Below are 19,473 nucleotides of genomic sequence, written 5' to 3'. Positions count from 1 at the left end.
AGCCAGGCTTTAGAATCGTTTGATCTAGCGTGTCCTACCAACTCCACAGCAAATAAATAATCAACATAAACTACTTCGTCATTTTGGCGCTGCTCAATTGCCTGGTTTTACCCAATATGTACATACATAGCTACTTAAAAAACACCTGCGTTAACCGAATGTTTGACTGTCCAATGCATAACATATATTATAATGACCGTATATCGTGCGAATTTAATTTGAGGATACCAAAATAGCATATTTAAGTTATAAAGTATAAGTTTTATTCTTAATAATTTTAAGTACTTCAAAAATATATTTTCCCTCAAAATAGTCAGATGGTCGTCACTTACACTGGTCAGTAGAATCGATTACAATTCCTATCGTGTTATCGGCTCTTCACATGTTTTGCGGCGTGCGTTGAAATAGTTCGTAAAATCAGGTAAACAGACAGTTAGTACAGATTAAGACATGGATATAGAAGAGCTGTTCGACTGCTTTGATGAAGTGTCGCCGGCAGTGCCGCCACCGGTAGTTAACCAGGAGGAGAAGCCCTCGGGGAGCGGTGGCGCCAAAAAGGGCAGCAAACGGCAAGCGGAGGACACCGCTTCTGCGAAATCCTCCAAAGAATCAGAAGGAGTTGACAAAGAGGAGCCGACCAAGCGTCTGAGGCAGGAGGAGTCAAAGGGTGCGTTGAATGACGACGACGCAGATGACGAACCCATTCGTACCATCGATTTGGATGATTCTGCGGCTCTGGAAGCCCTGCGGACCAGGATTGTGACCCACTTATTGGACGCACCCAAGTCATGCACCCACGAGGTTGCCGCCCATCCCGACCAGGAGTACATACCACTACAGCCGTTCAGCGGCGTGCCTGCGAAGGAGTACCCCTTCGTGCTCGATCCGTTCCAGCGCCAGGCGATTCTGTGCATTGACAACAGTCAGAGTGTCCTGGTTTCCGCCCACACGTCAGCCGGAAAGACCGTGGTTGCGGAGTATGCCATAGCAAAATCATTGGCTGCCAAGCAGCGGGTTATATACACCACTCCCATCAAGGCTCTGTCCAACCAGAAGTTCCGCGAATTCACTGACGAATTTAAGGACGTAGGTCTCGTTACCGGTGATGTGACCATAAATCCATCGGCCTCCTGTTTGATCATGACCACTGAGATTCTGCGGAACATGTTGTACCGCGGAAGCGAGATCATGCGCGAGGTGGGCTGGGTGATCTTCGACGAGATTCACTACATGCGCGACAAGGAGCGCGGTGTTGTTTGGGAGGAAACGCTCATCCTTCTGCCAGACAACGTGCGATATGTCTTTCTTTCGGCCACTATTCCCAATGCTAGGCAGTTCGCAGAGTGGGTGTGCCACCTTCACAAGCAGCCATGTCATGTAGTCTACACTGACTACCGTCCCACTCCTCTGCAGCACTACATCTTCCCGGCCGGAGGGGATGGTATCCATCTTATCGTCGACGAAAAGGGGCAGTTCAAGGAAGATAACTTCACCACTGCAATGGCAGTGCTCGCCAATGCAGGTAAATTAAGGATAAAAAAAAACTATTCCAAACATTTTTTAATTTGCATTTTTCCAGGTGAGGCTGGGAAAGGAGATCAGAAAGGACGCAATGGTGGCATTAAAGGAACTAATGCTGGACAAACAAATATCTTTAAAATCGTCAAGATGATCATGGAGCGCAATTTTGCACCGGTAATTATTTTCTCGTTTAGCAAGAAGGACTGCGAGATCTATGCCATGCAGATGGCCAAGCTGGACTTTAACACTCCGGACGAAAAGAAACTAGTCGACGAGGTGTTCAACAATGCCATGGACGTGCTCTCGGAGGAGGATCGTCGCCTGCCTCAGGTGGAAAACGTATTGCCGTTGTTGCGTCGAGGCATTGGCATCCATCACGGCGGTCTGCTGCCCATTCTGAAGGAGACCATAGAGATTCTGTTTGGCGAAGGTCTGATCAAGGCCCTGTTCGCCACCGAAACGTTTGCCATGGGCCTTAACATGCCGGCTAGAACTGTGCTATTTACGGCTCCACGTAAGTTCGATGGCAAGGACTTCCGATGGATCAGCTCTGGCGAGTACATCCAGATGGCGGGACGTGCCGGTCGACGAGGTTTGGATGACAAGGGCATCGTCATCCTCATGATCGACGAAAAAGTTTCGCCAGCCGTTGGTCGTGACATTGTTCAGGGCAAGGCAGATCCAATCAATTCGGCTTTCCATCTTACATACAATATGGTGCTAAATTTGCTACGCGTGGAGGAAATCAATCCGGAGTATATGCTGGAACGCAGTTTCTATCAATTCCAGAATCAAGCTGCACTGCCCGGGCTGCATGACCAGGTGGAAGAGAAGACGATGGAGCTGAATAAGCTGACTATCAAGGACGAGCACAACATTGCCTCCTACCATCACATACGTTCCCAGCTGGATCAGCACGGCAAGCAGTTTCGTCAGTGGATAACGAAGCCACAATACCTTTTGCCGTTTTTACAGCCTGGTAGGTTGGTCAAGGTAGCAGCCGGCTCGCAGGAGTACGACTGGGGGATTGTGTTGAACTTTAAGAAACAAGACCAAAGCCGCAAGAACCCTTTAAAGTGTGAGCCCAGCGTCACCATTGATGTGTTACTGCACGTTAGTGAAGCGGCCGCCAAAACCGGCGACACGGAGCCATGCAAACCGAACGAACGTGGATGCATGGAGGTGGTACCGGTGGCCCACACCCTCATCACTCAGATCAGCTCAATTCGCGTGTACTTCCCCAACGATCTGCGCAGTGCTGACAATCGGCGAGCCGTGCTGAAGACCATCCAGGAGGCAAAGAAACGTTTCCCCAAGGGACCACCGGTCCTCAATCCCATCGATGACATGAACATCAAAGAACGAGAGTTCCGCGATATTGTCAATACCATTGCCCAATTCGAGACGCGACTAGAGGAGCATCCGCTGCACAAGTCACCGGAATTGGAGCGCATCCACCGGCGGTACCAGGACAAGGTAGCGCTGCAATCGCAACTGCAAGACCTGAAGGCCGAGCTAAAGGCTGCCCGCAGTCTGCTGCAGATGGAGGAGTTGAAGCATCGCAAGCGTGTGCTTCGGCGCATGGGCTACTGCAAACCTGGCGACGTCATTGAGTTTAAGGGCCGTGTTGCCTGCGAACTGAGCTCGGCGGATGAACTTCTCATGACCGAGATGATCTTTAACGGAATATTTAACGACCTCACCGCTCCGCAAGCCGTGGCTCTCCTCTCCTGCTTTGTTTGCGACGAGAAGTCCAGCGAGTCGGTGAAAAGCGCCACGGAGCTATCGGGACCACTGCGCTCGATGCAAGATCTGGCGCGGCGCATTGCCAAGGTGTCCACGGAATGCAAACTCGATCTGGACGCCGATACGTACGTGGACAAATTTAAGCCCTTCCTGATGGACGTGGTGCTGGCGTGGTGCAAGGGCTCCAGTTTCCTTGCGGTCTGCAAGATGACCGACATCTTCGAAGGCTCCATCATCCGATGCATGAGGCGACTGGAGGAGCTTCTACGTCAGATGTGTCAGGCCTCGAAAACCATTGGCAACACTGACTTGGAAAACAAGTTCTCCGAAGGAATAAGGTTGCTCAAGCGTGACATTGTATTTGCCGCGTCGTTGTATCTATAAGATTTTAGGAAAATCTATTTTAAGGCCCAACTACCACTTCCATTCCAATCGTATTTTATTGGAATTGAAGTTGTTTCTAATATCCATTGAGCTGTTTCCCAGCTTCATCTTTGATTGTAGATTTACTTATGAGAAACAAAAACGAATAACTTTACTGTAAGATTTCCGAACCTTGCAATTATTCTTTGGTTAAAATATCGGCCAAATACTGACTTTTTTTAAAGCCGATAACCTTTGTATATTATTAGAATGTTAATATCATGGCCGTGGATTAAATAAATATGACCATGAGATCTAACACTAATTTACCTAGGAATACCATTTGTTTTATTTCAAAGCCAAAAAACAACATCCGAGCAATGTAAAAATATTTATTAATAGACAAATACATTAATCTTATCTAAAGTACATATAAACATATAATGTGTTTAAAACATTATGCTTTCCATCGTGTAACACATGAAGATATATACAAAAAGACAATGTACACGATACTTTTAAAAACATAAAGTTATTGGACGGTTCACACTGATTTTGTATGGTCATTTTGCTTATATGCGACACACAAAACATATAGAAAGTATATTACTAGGAGTACATTTATGTATGTATGAAAGGCACACTTAGTGGGTACATGGATAAGGGACACTGTTCGTTAAGAACTAGTGATGCGTCCATCGGAGACAATTACCAGATTTTAAGGCACTGTAGGTATTGCTCTTGATGATGTGTGGGAGTGGCTAGGATCTAATGGTTAACATGATATTCTTATGATATGGAACGCGACAATGTTATGAATTTTGTATTATAAAATAGCAGGTTTTAAATAATGTAATGCATTATTTTTAATAACGTTAATTTATTTCTTTCTATAATAATTCAAATAATATGTATGCTCTTATGTAAATTTCATTCGATATTACTACCACTAAAAGGGAGTTTAGTAAAAGTTAAGCTCAATATTTGTTACAAAAAAGATTTTTAGTTTTCATTATATTTCCTATATTAAAATATTTCGTATTGTACATTAAAATTATATATGTATATACACGTGAAGGCCGATTATAAGGCTATGGAATGTCATTGATATGGATTTGTATTCGTTGGGTTATCAAACTTACGAACAAGTAAATTTAAAGTAAGGCATAAGAAATACAGGTTTTCCTAAATATAACTCAAAACTGAGATCTCAAAGATCTGTTTAAAAACCTAGTATAAATACAAAATAAAACGTACATTTTTCGGAAATAACTAACTTACTTTAATTAAAATCCCGGGAGGAACTGTAAGAATGTAGGTTTTTGTAAGTAATGTAATTTTTTATACTAAGGTCAACAAAACAAAGAAAGATTTATTGGTATAGATCCCGGTCATAAAAACTTCGACCTACCTGGTGTTCTTCCTTCTGGATTGTTGATTGGCTCTGTAATTGGACGATTCGGCGGACTCCCTAAGCGCATCCTGCGCTTAGAGAGCGGTTACTTATACGGAAGTCTGAGGCACTCCTTCCACCAGCTGGGTTCTCCTCGGCTGAGCCGCTGGCTGGGAACTCAAGGTGGCTGTTGTGGTGTGTACGGTGCTTCGGGCAGAGGGCACGGGAGTGGTGCTCCGACTGCTGCCCGAGACACTGGCGGCGGTGGGAACCCTTTTAGCCGGCTCCGCCTGCAACTGCGTCACGGGCGTGCTGGAAAGTGGCTGCAGCAGACGCTTCTCTTCCACTGGAGCCGCCACCTTTGCCGTCGAACCATTTTGCTGGGATCGTGGCGTGGCTGCCCTTTCAGCTTGCTTCACCAAATGACCATTGGTTTCTTTGAGCGAGATCCCGGATTTAAGGGACGCCTGGCTGCTGGACTTTTGGGTCATGGCCAGCGAGCTGGGTGAGCGCAACGAGGTGGTGTCCGTGTGCGCCTTGCTGGCCAGGGTTTTGGAGGATGGAGAGTCCCGGTACTCGTAGATATTATCCCTAGAGCGCAGGGCATGGTGGTTGGTCACCATATGGGCATTGTCGACTCCACGCGTATCCGCTTCCGGTTCTAAGCCCTCACCATTGATAAAGACATCTTCGTCGTAGAAGCGATCCGATTGGCTTTAGATTGGAGTTGGAATGTAGGATTATATTATGGTATAGTGTTACTTTCAGCCGAATCTTACCGCTTGGCATTGCGCCACATGATGCAGCAGATGACCACCAAGACAATAAGGAAGAAACAGGTCACGGACATGCTCCAGAAGGCGATCTGCAGCGGCTCCTTGGGCTCCCACCAGTACTCCGTTGTGGGTGGATAGGTGGGCACCAGCACGCCGATAACTGTGGGCAAGTACTGCGTCCAGAAGGCGCACTCCGTCTGCCGATAATTGAGCAGGATGGAGGAGTTGTAAGTGGTGTTGATGTTCAAGTACCGAATCTCTCCCTGATAGGCTCTCTGGAAATGCATGCCTAGCACCTGTTGTGGCGTCGGATTGCTAGAAATTTAAGCACATTGTGTTAAGTATGTAGGTATAGTAATTGTAGCAATCGGTGTAGGTACTCACCCATATCTGGCAAAATTCGAGTAGGTCTGCATGAAAAAGTGGCTCATATTGCGATCATTATCCGTCCACATGTTGCGCTGCAGGTGCTCCTTTTTGGGAAAGAATTCGGTGTCCATAAAGGGCGCGCCGGTAAGGAAATAACGCTCGGTGTCGTGTGGATACTTCCGCCACTGTGGCAGATTTAGTGCCTCCACGGTGGTGTTCAGTACGTACATATAGACCGGTACCTTCTGCTCCAACATCAGCTTGACCATCTGGTCCACTGGTGCTCGGTAGTACAGGTCACTCAGCATGTTGATGTACTGGTCCCGGATTATGGTGTTATTATTGGGATCCGGCCAGAAGGTGTACATGTACTTGATAGCCTCGTAAACTCCGTTCGGATTAAGGGTATAGTTGTAGCGGAAAACGTGTTCCCTTATTTTCTGATCAAAGAAGCGTCCATCTAGTTCATAGTAAGGACTTAAAGATTCGTTTTGGGCCACAAAAAAGGCCGCTTCCTGTGTGGTCACCCCCGTCATGTACTGAATATTCCGGTTGAATTTACCTGCCCGGATTAGGGTTTCCGGAGTTTGGGTGAGGAAACGCCAGTCCTTTTCGCGCCATCCCTCGTACCAATCGTCGCCGGGCAACGTAAAGTTGTGGTCCAGAACTGGACCCCATGGAAAGCTACCCACCTGGGGAGAGAACTCGGCGTTTCCCAGCTCGTAGAAACTGCGTCCAGTGCGCAGGCAGTTGACCAACTTCCATGAGGATTCGATGGAGCAGCCCAGTAGCTGTCCCAGCACGCGACTCGTGTTTTGAGCGCGATACTTGTCCTGGATCAGAGCCCAATCCGCTAGAGCCGATCCGGACTGTGCGATCACACGCCGCACAATGTTCCGCGTCTTTGGTGCCACCATCAGGAGACCAGCCGAGGCGCCTCCCGCTCCCGGACCAAATAGAGTGATGGCATTCCGGTCACCGTTGAAGAACTCAATATTGTCATGGATCCAACGCAGCGCCATCGCCTGATCGAGGATTCCATAGTTCCCGGGCGAGTTCTCATCACCAGTGGAAAGGAATCCCAGAGCACCAAGGCGGTAGTTCAGGGTCACCACCACCACGTCGTAGAACGAGGCCAGAATATGGCCCTGGAATAGGTTGGAGGCTCCACGGATGAACTCGCCACCATGGATATACACCATTACAGGGTACTTTTGGGCCACACCAGCCCCAGTCTAACAAGGTAGAAAAAATACAAAAAATTTATTAGTTATTAATTAATATTTTATATGATTCTGTAAAGCGGTTTTTAAGTTTTAATGATAATGCGTGATTTAGTTCAAGCCTACCTTCGGCGAATACACGTTCAAGTAGAGGCAATCCTCATCCATGTCCATGACTCCCTTTGTGGCTCCCGTATACCGCACAGGCTGGGGACAGGCGGGTCCAAAGTCGACGGCCTGGAGCAGCTGCCAGCCTCGATGGACGCGGGGTGGCTTGAACCTACCCTCGAAAGTGGGCGGCAGGGCGTAGGGAATACCCAGGAACACCGAACACTCGCCCATCACACGGTCCACGGTCGAATGATAGGGACGATAGAAGGACTTGGGGTCTGGGTTGTCGTACATGTACGCCTTGAAGCCCTGCACCTGGCCATAGTTTGTGGTCACGAATACATCCCGTTCCAGGGTCAACGAATCCCGGCGCTGCTTGCCCTGCAAGTCCTCTCGCCATCCGGCCAACACTCCCGGAAACTGGGTCCGAGCATTCGGATCGTTCTGGGATGGGAAATTGGGAAAATATGAGACCATCATTAGCCCATTTCACGTGGTGGAACAAATAGAGACTCTGAGCCGATCAATGAATGGGCGACATGTGTAATTGATTAAGTCGCGGTGGCATGAAAACTTAATTAAGATTATTGCTTTGATATTGGAACGTTCTGTTGATCGCAGAAACTCCCTCTCTCAATGACTTGGCATTGTTCGCTTACAGATCTTTCGGCACGGTTCTATGGTATGGGGGTCAGTTTTTTGTGTCACGACAGTTAATTGATAAAGCTCGAGTTGGGACCCAACATAAAATATTTGGCTCATTTTACAATGCTGCATTGGGTATTTTATATCAAAATATTCATGAAAGTGCAATGTCTTAAAAATTACACAATTACGAAGAGATTTTTTATTCACGGGTTGGGTAAAGCCTTAATTTCCAGTTGATATTTAACCTATATGATTCTCTGCTTACCGGATCGAATCGAAAGCGATCTTCATTCGGCATTCCCTGTGGATATTGGCCAGGTGGATTTCTGCCCGGATAATTGGCTCCATAGCCATTGGGCTGATAGTGACCATATCGGCGATCGTTGAACGTGTAAGTTCTGTAAGAATCAAACGTAAGTACTTACAATAGCTGATAAGCCGAACGGAAACCATGACTAACCTGTAATCTGGATCCCCTGGATTTGGCCAATGGTAGTCAACGCCCGGGCGGGAATAAAACCTGGGGTCTCTTGTCTGTCCCTTTGTCTGCATAAAACAAATGCTGATCAGCACAAGAAGCGCTAGAAGCCATTTTAATTTATCGCGGTATTTCAATTTGTGCATCATGGTGACCTAGAAAAGTAAAAAAAAGAGGTGAAGAGAAATATTCAAAAGGTTAAGTGGAGTTCTTACAAAATTACTGAATCTCTCTTTGCTCTCTTTAAAAATTTGTTTTTAAGTACTTTTTGGCTTTTCTTATTTTTCTTGGCCTTATATAAATATTGTAAGTAGTTTATCCCGCATATTATGGGTTTTTCATGTTGTAAATACATCAACAATCGTTTCGGATCACGTTGGCGGTCAGCCAAAAACTACATTGAACTACTATAAACAAACAGAATGAAAACAAATCTCTGCTCTGAGTTCCAGTAAGAGTGACCAAACTGGTTTTCCATTACGTTGTTGGCTCAATTTTCTTGGCACTCGAATCCATTCCGGCATTAGAAGAGGCCGAGAGACCGACAAACCCGTTTGAATGCTTGCTCGAAAAAAGCGCTAAAAATAAGTTACAGCATAAAATGCGACTTCAGAGTGGAGTCGAGTGGAGAGACCCCATACACTGAATGTTACGTGCTTTGTCTGGGCTTTTGGGAACGGCGTCAATGGGTTAATTGCACCGATAATAGAGAAAGGTCATCGGTGTAAAATGGTGTGAGCCAATGGGTGGCAAGTAAATTGTTTAAGAAAATGTTGGTTTCCGAATTCGATGGACCATGACTTAAGTAAGTCTTCAAATCGATCTGGCACTAGCAAACAAACTTAAGAAAAGGAAATGAACTAGTGTCGAACATTCTAAGAAGTGAAGTCATGAAGACTGATTAATAATATAAAATTCATTATTAATATATTTGTGTCGGGCGTTTCCGGCCAATCCAACCCCTAATACGTGTGAAAATGCCGCAAAAGAATAAGTGAGTAAATATATAAACACCTGGCTACTCCAAAATTGTCTGTGTATGAATTTTGCTCTTGGCATTTGATTGCCAATGCAGTCTATGTTGTATCGATGCAACAGAGCCATCGTTACCCTGGTTGCATTATGTTTTAGAGGTACAGGTCGGGCCAAAACAATGGAGATGACTATTCGAATATCCGTAGAACGTACATAAGATGTAGGTGAGCCTGGTGCTATTGTACTGACTGCGAGTGTGTGAAATGTGGCACAAGGACTCGTACATGTACGGGTGCATTAACCTGCCTTTGGACGCCTCAAGTTACCCGGTTATTCGATGATACGACGGTTCAACCCTCGAAGGGTTTCTAAAAAGTTACGGAAGTGCAAACGCCTGCACAAAAGTATTTGTGCAGTTTATAGCGAAACTGGTTGGGAACTTTCAGATCGGATTTCGTGTCGAAATTTCGATGGCGTTTGTTGCTGTTGCTGTTGCCCGTGGATGAATCATTTGTAGAAGTTTTGCTTTTTCGCAATCACCAAAGCAAAAAATAAACGCAACGATAACGCTGAAAGTGAAGCGCAGGTGCGCCTGTGTGCGTGCCTATCTCTGTGGCCGTGTGTATATCTGTATGTTGGCCCACTACACAGGTGTTGTTGCTACCAATGCACAGCAAAGAATGGGATGCACTTTTAAACATGTTTTACGGATATTTTTCTAGATGACCATGAAATCAATTTAATAGTAGTATCCCGGTACTTCAGAATGAATTAAGTAAACATTTTATGAGCAGCTTATATTATTTAAAGTTTTTTTTTTATCATTTTAAATTTGTTTTATTTTTGAGAACAAAATTGTAAAATTCAAATATGAAAAGATATCTTGAGTTGATTGTAGAAAACAAATGTTTAATATACTGAAATAGTATTATGTTTTTGTCTTTATGTTTTTTATTGCTATTGTATTCTCTCTGTGTCGCTTAATCTCACTGTTTTTACAGTTATGCTCCAATTGATGACGTTGCCGTGGCAACTTGTTGCGGCTTCTAACCGTCATTTCACTATCTAATCGCGATTTTCCAACCATTACCACTCGCAGTTTAGTTTTAACTTTTGTGCTTTTTCTCACTCACAATAACTTTCTTAGCCAACGCCCCGAAAAGGTAACAAACAAAAAAACACAAGACTAAATACAAGTCGAGAAAAAACGTAACGCAGCTGAAATGACCGTTTTTGAGTCGGAGACTGAAACTCAGGTAAGCCAGGTAAGCGCAATGTGCCGTCAAAAAACCACTTCTCACGCACACCAACGCACGTAACTCAGTTAACACTCACACTCAGTGGCCGGCTGTTACCAACGATTCGCACACAGATACTCGTACACCTGACCGACCGTTTCTTTCGTTGTATTGGGCGCGCGCAGCTTTAAACGCCCCTGCGCTCCGAACTCTCACCTGTGCGCTCTACCGCCAGAACGCAGCCAACTAATCGACCGACTCTTTCAAACGCTGCCGACGAACTGACGAGCCAAGCAAATACAAACCCAAACTCAAACGCAAACGCAATCCGAATCGGAAGAGAGCCAGCTCTGCCAGCTGACCAGGAGCGGAACTCGACTTGGCGTGGGTGCTTTTGGTGGTGCCTCAGGGGCGGAGTGGGGCAGCAGATCGGGGGCGCCTTGTTAGAGGGGCTCGGAAAATAAAAGATCGAGGAAATCCAATAATCGCAAGCAATAAATAATCTGCAAAAACATTAAAAATAAACATATCACAAACATAAGTCAATAAAGCATCTTAAAAAATGATAATAAAAAAGTAACTTTAATATAACTTTACGCAAATATGGATAAGATAGAGAAAACTACATCGTTCACATAATTTTGTTTAAGTAACATCCATAGATATTAAATATTTATAATTTTAAAGTTCAGTTTAGTGAAGTTTTTGTGTTCTTTTAAAGAATAAAGTAATGCAAAAAGTTATGCAACAAGCAATAAGAATTATTACTATAATAAGAGTAAGGCTTTTCTTTTATTAACACTTACTAAAACAAAATAAAACAAAGTGAGTAATTATAAACAAATTAAAGTCTTGTCATCCAAAGGAAGCGGTTCTGGACAAAGTATCTTTGCATGACAAAACGGAATAAAATTTTGCATAATTTCTAATTGAATTCTTTTATATAGGACGGCGGCCCAGACGATGGATGGATGGGATGTGATTCACGCTTCGAGCTCCGCACCGCGAAGCCAATTGGCGATCGGTTCACATTTTGACCCCGACTTATTGAGCGGGTTGCTGGGCGTAGCTGCTAATTTTAATTATAACTCGAGCGGCAGAGCTTCCGATGTCAAAGATGCGGGAAGCAATTAAAGCAGTTGTGCATTGAGACGCTTTGTTTACAATGTTGACCCTTACTTTATTAATGAAGTGCTTAAGTCAATTAGGGTAAAGAAAAACTGCATTTGTTTTTTACTGAGGAGCAAAAACTGGCAAAAAACCCGAGAGCGTGTTACAAAAATACTTGTCAAATTGGGATTAAAATCTATGTATACCAGAGTGGGTACGAAATTGGACTTGCCCGGAAATTAAAAACATTCTAAGCGAAGAAATAAAGATAAACACGACATTATGAGACCTAAACCTTGGTTTTCCCGAAAATTATCTGATGCTTGTAAAGTAATATTATGAAGTTTTCCTGACAAAATTGTTATCATTAGGATCTTAAAGCTAGGAGATTTTCACAAATTAACTTGCTATATATTTTAATCTGTGACATGTGGATATGGATACTATAAGTGCAATATAACTTTACTATTTTCTTTGGTATATTTTAAATGTGCGCGCCAAGCCATCGCTAATCGGGCTATTGGTCTCCCTATCTATCGGACAGGCTCCAAGAGCTATTCAACACTGCGCACTGCTATCGCTTATCGACTTCTGCAGCTGTTTTCAAGAGAGAAAAAACTCTAAACAGGAAAACAAGGATTTTGGAACTCGTGTTCGCCACCGGAGCTGATTGTAAATAAGGACCCAACTGGAAACCACCGAGCACATCAACCGCAGAGCCATGGAGCCGCCAGCGTCGGCCGGAATTGCCGGCTCGACGCACAAATTCCATCCGTGCGATGAGGCTGTGATAGCCACCAACGACGATGCCAGCGATTGCAAGCGATGTGCGGTGCGATTGGGCTACTGGAAGGATGACTACATCGGGTACTTTGTGCGCAATCAGGAACGCAAGGCGCCGGAGATCAATCGCGGCTATTTTGCCCGGGTCAAGGGCGTGGAGATGTGCGTCGAGAAGTTTCTAAAGGTCAGTTCATCTGCCGCGGCTCCCAACTGTCTGGCACGTGCCAAGGTCATCCTGTTGCATTGCTGCATCAAGGCCGTGCCCGTCATGCCCTCTACACCGCGCATGTCCATGCCAGTCTGACCTTGCCTTAACCGTCTCCCACCCTTTGTCCGTACAGAAAACCTCGGGCAACTGCCAGATCATTAATTTGGGCTGCGGATTCGACACACTCTACTTCCGGCTGAGGGACACCGCCCACCAGGTGAAGAACTTTATAGAGCTGGACTTCCCCACGGTCACCGCCCGCAAGTGCTATACAATCAAGCGCAACAAGGCCCTGCTAGCCAGGATTCACGACGAAGATGGAGAGGTGCGGCTCAGTCCCACAGATCTCCACGGACCCAGCTACCACCTGATGGGCGTTGACCTGCGTAACCTCGACGAGGTGGACAGCAAGCTGCAGCAGGCAGAAGTTGATTACTCCCTGCCCACCATATTCCTCGCCGAGTGCGTTCTGGTGTATATCGAGGCGCAAAACTGCCGGAACCTGCTGAAGTGGATTGCGCAAAAGTTCCAAGCAGCAGTCTTCGTCAACTACGAGCAGGTTGGCATGTTCCTCTGTTTGTTTCTCATCCATGTATTGTATACAATTCTTTGACCGCTGCAGGTCAACATGAACGACCGCTTCGGTGATGTGATGCTCAACAATCTGCGCGGACGGGGCTGCAGTCTGGCCGGCGTAGAATCCTGTTTGTCGCTGGATACGCAGAGAAACCGCTTTAAGGACAGCGGCTGGACTGGCGCCCGTGCCTGGGACATGGTGCAGGTGTACGAGAGCATCTCGGCGGCAGAAAGGCAGCGTATCGAGCGGCTGGAAATGCTCGACGAGGGTGAACTGTTACTTCAACTCTTCCAGCACTACTGCCTGGTGGTGGCCTGGCTGGGCGTGGCCTTCCAGGACATAGATATCACGTGCGTGCCAGTGTAAACATTCGTACCTAACCAACAGCGGCCTTTTACGATTTCCGGTTAATCAAAATGACTTATTTTCTTTTATTTCCACGCAGCGTCGAAGAGTTAATGTCCTCCCTGAACATTGACTAGGGGTGGTGAGGGAGGAAGAAATAAAGAGCCAACCTACTTGGATGCCCTATTTATTGACTCTTTGCTCTGTTTGGAAGGCCATGCCAAAATATTTTGCTTCTCAACGTGTTAAACTAAACAGCAAATAATTATAGCAAAACCATCGAAATCAAAACATGTTTAGATATTTATCTTACACAGACCCACTCACAAATGATTTAATTTGTATTATTTTAGTTGTTCCTTATATTTTTTCTCGTGTTACATTTTTATTATTTAATCGCTTAATATTTACTATTTTATCACCGAGCTATGGCACAAAATATTGAGAGGTGATCAATACGCCATCCATTCATTCCCCAATTTAAGTGTGCGTTTAAAGTGTAAATGTATCTTGAAACTAATTAAAAACCAACTTAATTGCAAAAACGGCAGTATTGTTTAATGAAGTGTAAATATAAATGTTCCTGGGGGGATACACATTACTGCGCACTGGAAATTAAACAATTATACGGGTCTATGGTATAAAGTTTTATTTACCAATTGAATGTTTACGCTCTAATCATCCTTTTTGACCTTCGCCATCTCGCGAGTTCTGCAAATTAAAATGTAGGCCAAAATTAAGCAAAACAATACAATTATAATAACTGCGAAGGACTGATGCTTACATTGCCCGAAGTTCCTCCAATGTCGGCACTGGTATACGGGAAGATTCGGTTTCATCCTCCTTGGACGCCTGTTCCGGGTGCTTTTTCCATTTGTGGGAGCGGCAGTTGGTGTTGCTGGCGAACGCCTTCCCACAGTATTTGCATACATAAGGTCTGAGGCCTGTGTGTCCAAGGAGATGGATCTTCAAGGCCGTGGAGTTCTTGCAGCCGCTGCCACAAACCTCGCACTTAAAGCGTCTTTCCTCCGTGTGCACATACTTGTGCTTGTTAAGAATTGCCCGAGTCTGCAGTTTTTTGCCGCAGATATTACACTCAAACCTGGGCTCACCATGTGTCTGGCTGTGCACCTAGAAATGATATTAAAATTACATGATTTAGTTGGACATAAGATTATTCGATTACCTACCCTCAGCCTGGCTTTGTTCTTAAAACCAGCATTGCACACGGGGCATATACAGGGCTTCTCATCCGTGTGAACCAGCTGGTGCTCCACCAACGATGTGAAGGTCTTCAAACCCTTTCCGCAGTGGTCGCAAACGAACCTCTTTGGACCGCCGTGCATGTCGTGCTTGTGCCTGCGCAGAGCCATGAAGGACATAAAGGTCTCGTCGCAGGCTTTGCAGGTGAAGTCGACAAAAGGCGAACTATGGGAGCCATCCTCTTGGGGCGACATGCTCAATTCGAATGTCTTGTCATTAGGTTCTTGGGAAGTTAAATTCTTGCTGTCGTTCAGCCTTCTCTGCTTGCTTGTGCCCTTGGGTCTGCCTCTTTTCCGTTTCACAGGCGGCGGTGATAGGGCCTCATCTTCGTCTGGGATGGACTCGTCATCATCCAAATCGGCTGGACTGTACATCTCCGAATTTTGCTTAACAACGTTCTGTTGCCTGCGACTGCGTTTTGTTTGACTTTCAGGTATTGATGCATTAGATAAGGGTGCCACTTCAGGTTCGGATTTGCACTGTTTGAGATTAGCTCGTCTCCGAACGGGCTGTACATCAAAATCTGGAGACGGAGAAGTGGAATGTTCTGATATCGTTAGCTCCTCGACCAAGGAACTCTTGTCATCCGCATCGTCTATGTCCAGGAACTCAAGCTCCTGCTTGCATGCTGGCGGAAGGCCATATTCCAGACGCAGTGAGTCCAAGTCCTGGCTATCCTGCGGATCCGAGTGTCGTAGGAGCTCAAAAATGGCTTGCACTTTGGTAACGCTTTCCGAGAAGGTGAGCAGCTGGCCAATCACCGCGTAGCACTCCTCGCACAACATGCTTCCCAGTTCCGGTTCTTCGAGGGTCATCTGCATGTGTGGGAAAATAATGTATCAAAAATCTGGAGGCTGGGCAAACAAATAATAACCTACCTCTACATCAAAACATTTGCTGATGATCTTTACCAGATCGTCGTCCCGCTCGCGTACTTTATACACAACGTCGTCGCGGGCGCACAGGCGACACCAGTATATCCAATCGCTCGTGGGAACTCCCATGGCCAATCCTCAACAGAAACCCAACAGTTTAGTACAGTATGCCCTCAGATCTTGACTAAATTTACGAACGCCGATTACAATCAGCTGATTGGTGCGGAAATCAAAATCGATAAAATGGTAAACGGCATCCGATGATTTTCACGATATCGATAAATCCAAAACAACAAGTTGTTGCGGCTATTTTCAAAATTTCCTCAGTTTGAATTCAAAAGGTGATTTTTTTGGAATTAACAAGCTACGTATTCATTATTTTTTTTTAATTTATCTGTAGGTAACTTAAGACTTAAAAAATGTATTTCAGTTTTAAATTTACATTTAGTTCTTGTCTATCTCTCGTAAAAGATATAGCAACAAGTTTTCTTTAATTCATCAATATAGAATAAAGTTCCAAAAGGAAAATCTAAAAAACCAATTAATGTAATGGTTTGTTTTGTCATATATTGTATTCCAAATACATACGCTTTAGCTTGAAAAACAATACCTAAAATTTGCTCACATTAACTACTAAAAGGGTTTCCACATATATCTTATGGTAGAGATCCATAGATTGAAGGCAATCCAGAAAAATTATATCAATTCTCATTTGTGATGACGTTGAAGTAATAAAGTCGTCGTTGTTCAGGTTAAACAACACATTTTACTGTATATAATGAAAGTAAAGCCGGAATTTACCACGGATTTAAACCATTTTTTAAATCATGCAAATAAGTTTCTAGATAAAGATTTAATATAAATAATATAATAATTACACTTAAACTTAGAACTGCATAAACTGGATATACCAAAAACGGATTCTAACACATTTGCTTAATATTTACAAAATGGAGTGATAAACTACATTTCAATGTCTTCCATCTCGGCCGCCTCGTTTTCCGCCCAATTTTCTATGGTGTAATAGGCTTTGAGGGTCAATTCGTCGTCCAGCGTTAGCTCGCCCAGGACCAAAGGGCCCAATTGTTTGGCCACCATAACGTCTTGCCAAAATCTGCTGCAATTTCTGGCCAGCGTGATTTTCTTTAGCTCCTCAGCGAACTTGTCGTACTCCAAAAAGGTGTTGAAATCTATACAGCTCTGTCGGTACAGGGTGATGATCTCGCCCAGTTGCTCAATGTTATGTTTCTTGCGCTCCAGCAGTGTGATAATCACCACGCGGGTATCGGCAGCCAGCCCCTGAAAGCGGGCATCCCGCTCAGTGGCATTAGTGAGGGAGCAAACGCTGGCTAGGACTCGTTTAAAATCGGAGCAAGGTTCGATCAAGCCCATTCCGTCTGATGGCATCGGGAGTTCCTTTTGTGCTGGTTCCGGCTTGACTGTCACACCATTCGCTGCCTGCTCCTTGGCCAGTAGCTTTTCCTGCCAGGCGCGACTGTAGCGCAATGAAAATAGCTTTTTTACAGTAGCGGCCGCTCTCTTTGACTTCTCCTCCAGGGGTTCTGGCACTCGCCAGAATACATCCGTGAAGTTTTTGTCCTTAAGCGCCACGTCATCCTTGTTGTTATTATGGATAACCTTGCGCTCTAGGACGTCCATAACATTCTGCTCAAAGATGCTGGGGAGAGCGTCGAAGGGCAGCAGATCATTCTGCGCCCACGGACGTGGCTGCTGCGTGTCCCGCAGTGTGCACTCCAGATCGGTGCTATCGATTAACTGGTCTATGGCATCTAGCTGCTCCTTGCTGCACTCCGTCTTGGCGGTTCGTAGTGCGGGAAAATCCCAGAAGTGGTGCTGAGACGTGTAGGAAACCTCCAGCATATACAATGTAGCGGGATGAGTATCGTCTGCTAGGCGAGGCAGCAGCACAACCATTTGCGGTCTATTAAACTTGGTGCTGAATATTTTCCAGCATAGGATGGCCCGATCGGAACAAACGAGCGCGCGCACCAGAGCGTCCAGCTTCACCGCGGCAGATTGGTTCTGTTTCTGGTGTACCAGAAGGTACAAGGACTCGCCACAGAAGTACTCATCTGGGACGGCATTCCTTTTGATGAACCCAAAAAAGTGCAGACCAGGTGGGTGTGGGTCCTTTGACTCTAGCACGGCCTCGTCATATGGCACCGGAGTGCCGCCCAGCATGTAACCAGTTATTAGATTTTCCGGCAGCGGCGTTACTTCGGTGCCCTTGATAAAATGCCGAGTCTCCCGAATTACTATTTCGTCCTTCTCCGCCCAGACCTTTACCAGCTTCACTGGCGTCTGGTTCTTCATGGCGATAATGCCCTGCAGGCTAATGGAGATCTTGCTGCCAATGCTCAGCTTGGCGTTCCACACCCAGGGTCGCCGGTTGGTCACCTTGAAGACGGTGTGCAGTGCCTCCTTGAAGCTGCACAACGTGGCATTGCATCGGGGAACGAGGCTGAGGACATGCTTCTGGTTCTTCAGCTCATCGGGGCCGCATTTGCGCGAGAAGTTGAAGATGGACTGCGGCTGAGAGGTCTCGGCATTGTCTACGTAAGCTATGTTGTGCGTTCTGAATGAATTAAACGTTCAAAGGAATGAATTTTTGGTCAGAAAAGCTACATTTGTGGTCTAGTTAGACTGTTTTGAATAAAATAAATATTCTTACCCCACAATTAACTCAATGTTTTCGGTAAGTAATTCGTCGGTGATTTCGTTGAACTTCTCGTAATCCTGTGGAAAGTCGTTGAAATCGAAGAGCAGGAGAATCCTTCGTCTGGCGACTCTAAAGCTGGAAGGAAAATTCCATAAAACAGGATGCCTAAGTATAAGCTAAGCTACCTACGAGGCTGCTGTTTGCTGAAGATCCAGGGCCGCCTGAAGACCATTTAGCCATTCTCCTTCCTCGCAGGCCGTCTTATTTACAAACTGGAAGAAGTCAAGCAAGAGCTGCCAGCTGCAAAGCCTTGGATCACCAAAGGGAACCACATGTGGGTGGGAAGCAGCATCAGTTTTCTTCTCATTGGTGTCGCTACCCACCAGGACGAACGACACGTAGTCCTTCCTATCGCACACTATCTGGAATGGATTCAGTTAGCATTATGCACTGAACTCCCAAGGTATTTCACACACCTTGTCCTTAAGAATCTCAGCCACACACTTTGCGGATTTGAGCTTGACTTCTTCGGCGGCACATGTTCGCACATCCAGCACAATTATAAGGCATTCCTGGAAATCGAAATATGCAGGTAAGTTAATGCTAAGTGCAATAATTTGTAAACTCACCTTATTAGATGCCATTAAAAAACTTTATTTGTCTAATGTCACGACTATGTTTTTAAATTTCACAACAATAATACCTTACAGCCGATAACAGAAAACCCTGCCGGTCTACTGACCAAATGCACTACCGCCTATCGCATATCGATAGTTCCAAAACCGCGTTGC

The 19,473-nt window shown here is 45.3% G+C and overlaps 5 protein-coding genes across 10 annotated transcripts; 2 read left to right on the top strand and 3 right to left on the bottom strand.

Moving 5' to 3' along the window:
* Window positions 1–367: 367 nt before the first annotated feature.
* On the top strand, window positions 368–4,067 carry LOC6528979 (exosome RNA helicase MTR4). Its single transcript, XM_002089975.4, has 2 exons — window positions 368–1,522; window positions 1,580–4,067. Exons 1-2 carry the CDS (start codon window positions 451–453, stop codon window positions 3,649–3,651), a joined length of 3,144 nt encoding a protein of 1,047 aa, XP_002090011.1. The 5' UTR covers window positions 368–450; the 3' UTR covers window positions 3,652–4,067.
* On the bottom strand, window positions 4,009–11,145 carry LOC6528978 (neuroligin-like protein glit-1). Of its 4 annotated transcripts, none has more exons than XR_005560033.2 (8): window positions 10,939–11,128; window positions 8,611–8,783; window positions 8,416–8,548; window positions 7,518–7,946; window positions 6,184–7,403; window positions 5,803–6,114; window positions 5,042–5,737; window positions 4,009–4,976 (listed from the first exon to the last, which is right to left on the bottom strand). XR_005560033.2 is itself a non-coding variant. In XM_002089974.4 (7 exons), the coding sequence occupies exons 2-7, from the start codon at window positions 8,775–8,777 to the stop codon at window positions 5,134–5,136; spliced, it is 2,865 nt and encodes a 954-aa protein (XP_002090010.1). In that variant the 5' UTR covers window positions 8,778–8,783; window positions 11,058–11,145; the 3' UTR covers window positions 4,009–5,133. The 4 variants fall into 4 exon arrangements, 2 of the variants coding, with proteins under 2 accessions (XP_002090010.1, XP_039226336.1); XR_001454404.3 differs by having other exon boundaries at window positions 4,009–4,934; XM_002089974.4 differs by having other exon boundaries at window positions 4,009–5,737; window positions 11,058–11,145.
* Window positions 11,146–12,535: 1,390 nt separating this feature from the next.
* LOC6528977 (leucine carboxyl methyltransferase 1) lies at window positions 12,536–14,409 on the top strand. 2 transcript variants are annotated; one of them, XM_039370470.1, is made up of 4 exons: window positions 12,536–12,918; window positions 13,076–13,501; window positions 13,565–13,881; window positions 13,965–14,409. In XM_039370470.1, the coding sequence occupies exons 1-4, from the start codon at window positions 12,673–12,675 to the stop codon at window positions 13,999–14,001; spliced, it is 1,026 nt and encodes a 341-aa protein (XP_039226404.1). In that variant the 5' UTR covers window positions 12,536–12,672; the 3' UTR covers window positions 14,002–14,409. The 2 variants fall into 2 exon arrangements, with proteins under 2 accessions (XP_039226404.1, XP_002090009.1); XM_002089973.3 differs by having other exon boundaries at window positions 12,537–12,918; window positions 13,565–13,869.
* Window positions 14,401–16,199, bottom strand: LOC6528976 (zinc finger protein weckle). 2 transcript variants are annotated; one of them, XM_002089972.3, is made up of 5 exons: window positions 16,006–16,199; window positions 15,055–15,942; window positions 14,649–14,995; window positions 14,521–14,575; window positions 14,401–14,472 (listed from the first exon to the last, which is right to left on the bottom strand). In XM_002089972.3, the coding sequence occupies exons 1-4, from the start codon at window positions 16,129–16,131 to the stop codon at window positions 14,539–14,541; spliced, it is 1,398 nt and encodes a 465-aa protein (XP_002090008.1). In that variant the 5' UTR covers window positions 16,132–16,199; the 3' UTR covers window positions 14,401–14,472; window positions 14,521–14,538. The 2 variants fall into 2 exon arrangements, with proteins under 2 accessions (XP_002090008.1, XP_039226403.1); XM_039370469.1 differs by having other exon boundaries at window positions 14,401–14,575; window positions 16,006–16,198.
* Window positions 16,200–16,748: 549 nt separating this feature from the next.
* LOC6528975 lies at window positions 16,749–19,431 on the bottom strand. Its single transcript, XM_002089971.4, has 5 exons — window positions 19,312–19,431; window positions 19,159–19,254; window positions 18,872–19,104; window positions 18,695–18,817; window positions 16,749–18,598 (listed from the first exon to the last, which is right to left on the bottom strand). Exons 1-5 carry the CDS (start codon window positions 19,324–19,326, stop codon window positions 16,966–16,968), a joined length of 2,100 nt encoding a protein of 699 aa, XP_002090007.1. The 5' UTR covers window positions 19,327–19,431; the 3' UTR covers window positions 16,749–16,965.
* Between the last annotated feature and the right edge of the window lie 42 nt (window positions 19,432–19,473).

This window comes from Drosophila yakuba, chromosome 2L (genome assembly GCF_016746365.2).
Source record: "Drosophila yakuba strain Tai18E2 chromosome 2L, Prin_Dyak_Tai18E2_2.1, whole genome shotgun sequence".
Lineage (NCBI taxonomy): Eukaryota > Metazoa > Arthropoda > Insecta > Diptera > Drosophilidae > Drosophila > Drosophila yakuba.
Note: the sequence above shows the minus strand (reverse complement) of the source record. Positions and strands in the feature narration are given on the sequence as shown.

Bases quoted from the DNA above. Each gene is read 5' to 3' on its own strand.
- LOC6528975 (XM_002089971.4), bottom strand. The intron at 18,818-18,871 runs GTAGGTAGCTTA...TTTTCCTTCCAG, and splicing joins CTTCAGCAAACAGCAGCCTC to CTTTAGAGTCGCCAGACGAA. The intron at 18,599-18,694 runs GTAAGAATATTT...TAATTCATTCAG, and splicing joins AACATTGAGTTAATTGTGGG to AACGCACAACATAGCTTACG.
- LOC6528979 (XM_002089975.4), top strand. From the start codon at position 451: ATGGATATAGAAGAGCTGTTCGACTGCTTTGATGAAGTGTCGCCGGCA. The intron at 1,523-1,579 runs GTAAATTAAGGA...GCATTTTTCCAG, and splicing joins GGCAGTGCTCGCCAATGCAG to GTGAGGCTGGGAAAGGAGAT.
- LOC6528977 (XM_039370470.1), top strand. From the start codon at position 12,673: ATGGAGCCGCCAGCGTCGGCCGGAATTGCCGGCTCGACGCACAAATTC. The intron at 12,919-13,075 runs GTCAGTTCATCT...TTGTCCGTACAG, and splicing joins GCGTCGAGAAGTTTCTAAAG to AAAACCTCGGGCAACTGCCA. The intron at 13,882-13,964 runs GTAAACATTCGT...ATTTCCACGCAG, and splicing joins GATATCACGTGCGTGCCAGT to CGTCGAAGAGTTAATGTCCT.
- LOC6528978 (XM_002089974.4), bottom strand. From the start codon at position 8,777: ATGATGCACAAATTGAAATACCGCGATAAATTAAAATGGCTTCTAGCG. The intron at 8,549-8,610 runs GTTAGTCATGGT...TGATTCTTACAG, and splicing joins CCAGGGGATCCAGATTACAG to AACTTACACGTTCAACGATC. The intron at 5,738-5,802 runs GTAAGATTCGGC...TCCAATCTAAAG, and splicing joins ATGTGGCGCAATGCCAAGCG to CCAATCGGATCGCTTCTACG.
- LOC6528976 (XM_002089972.3), bottom strand. From the start codon at position 16,131: ATGGGAGTTCCCACGAGCGATTGGATATACTGGTGTCGCCTGTGCGCC. The intron at 15,943-16,005 runs GTAGGTTATTAT...CCACACATGCAG, and splicing joins GCAAATGTTTTGATGTAGAG to ATGACCCTCGAAGAACCGGA. The intron at 14,576-14,648 runs GTAAGCATCAGT...TTTAATTTGCAG, and splicing joins TTGGAGGAACTTCGGGCAAT to AACTCGCGAGATGGCGAAGG.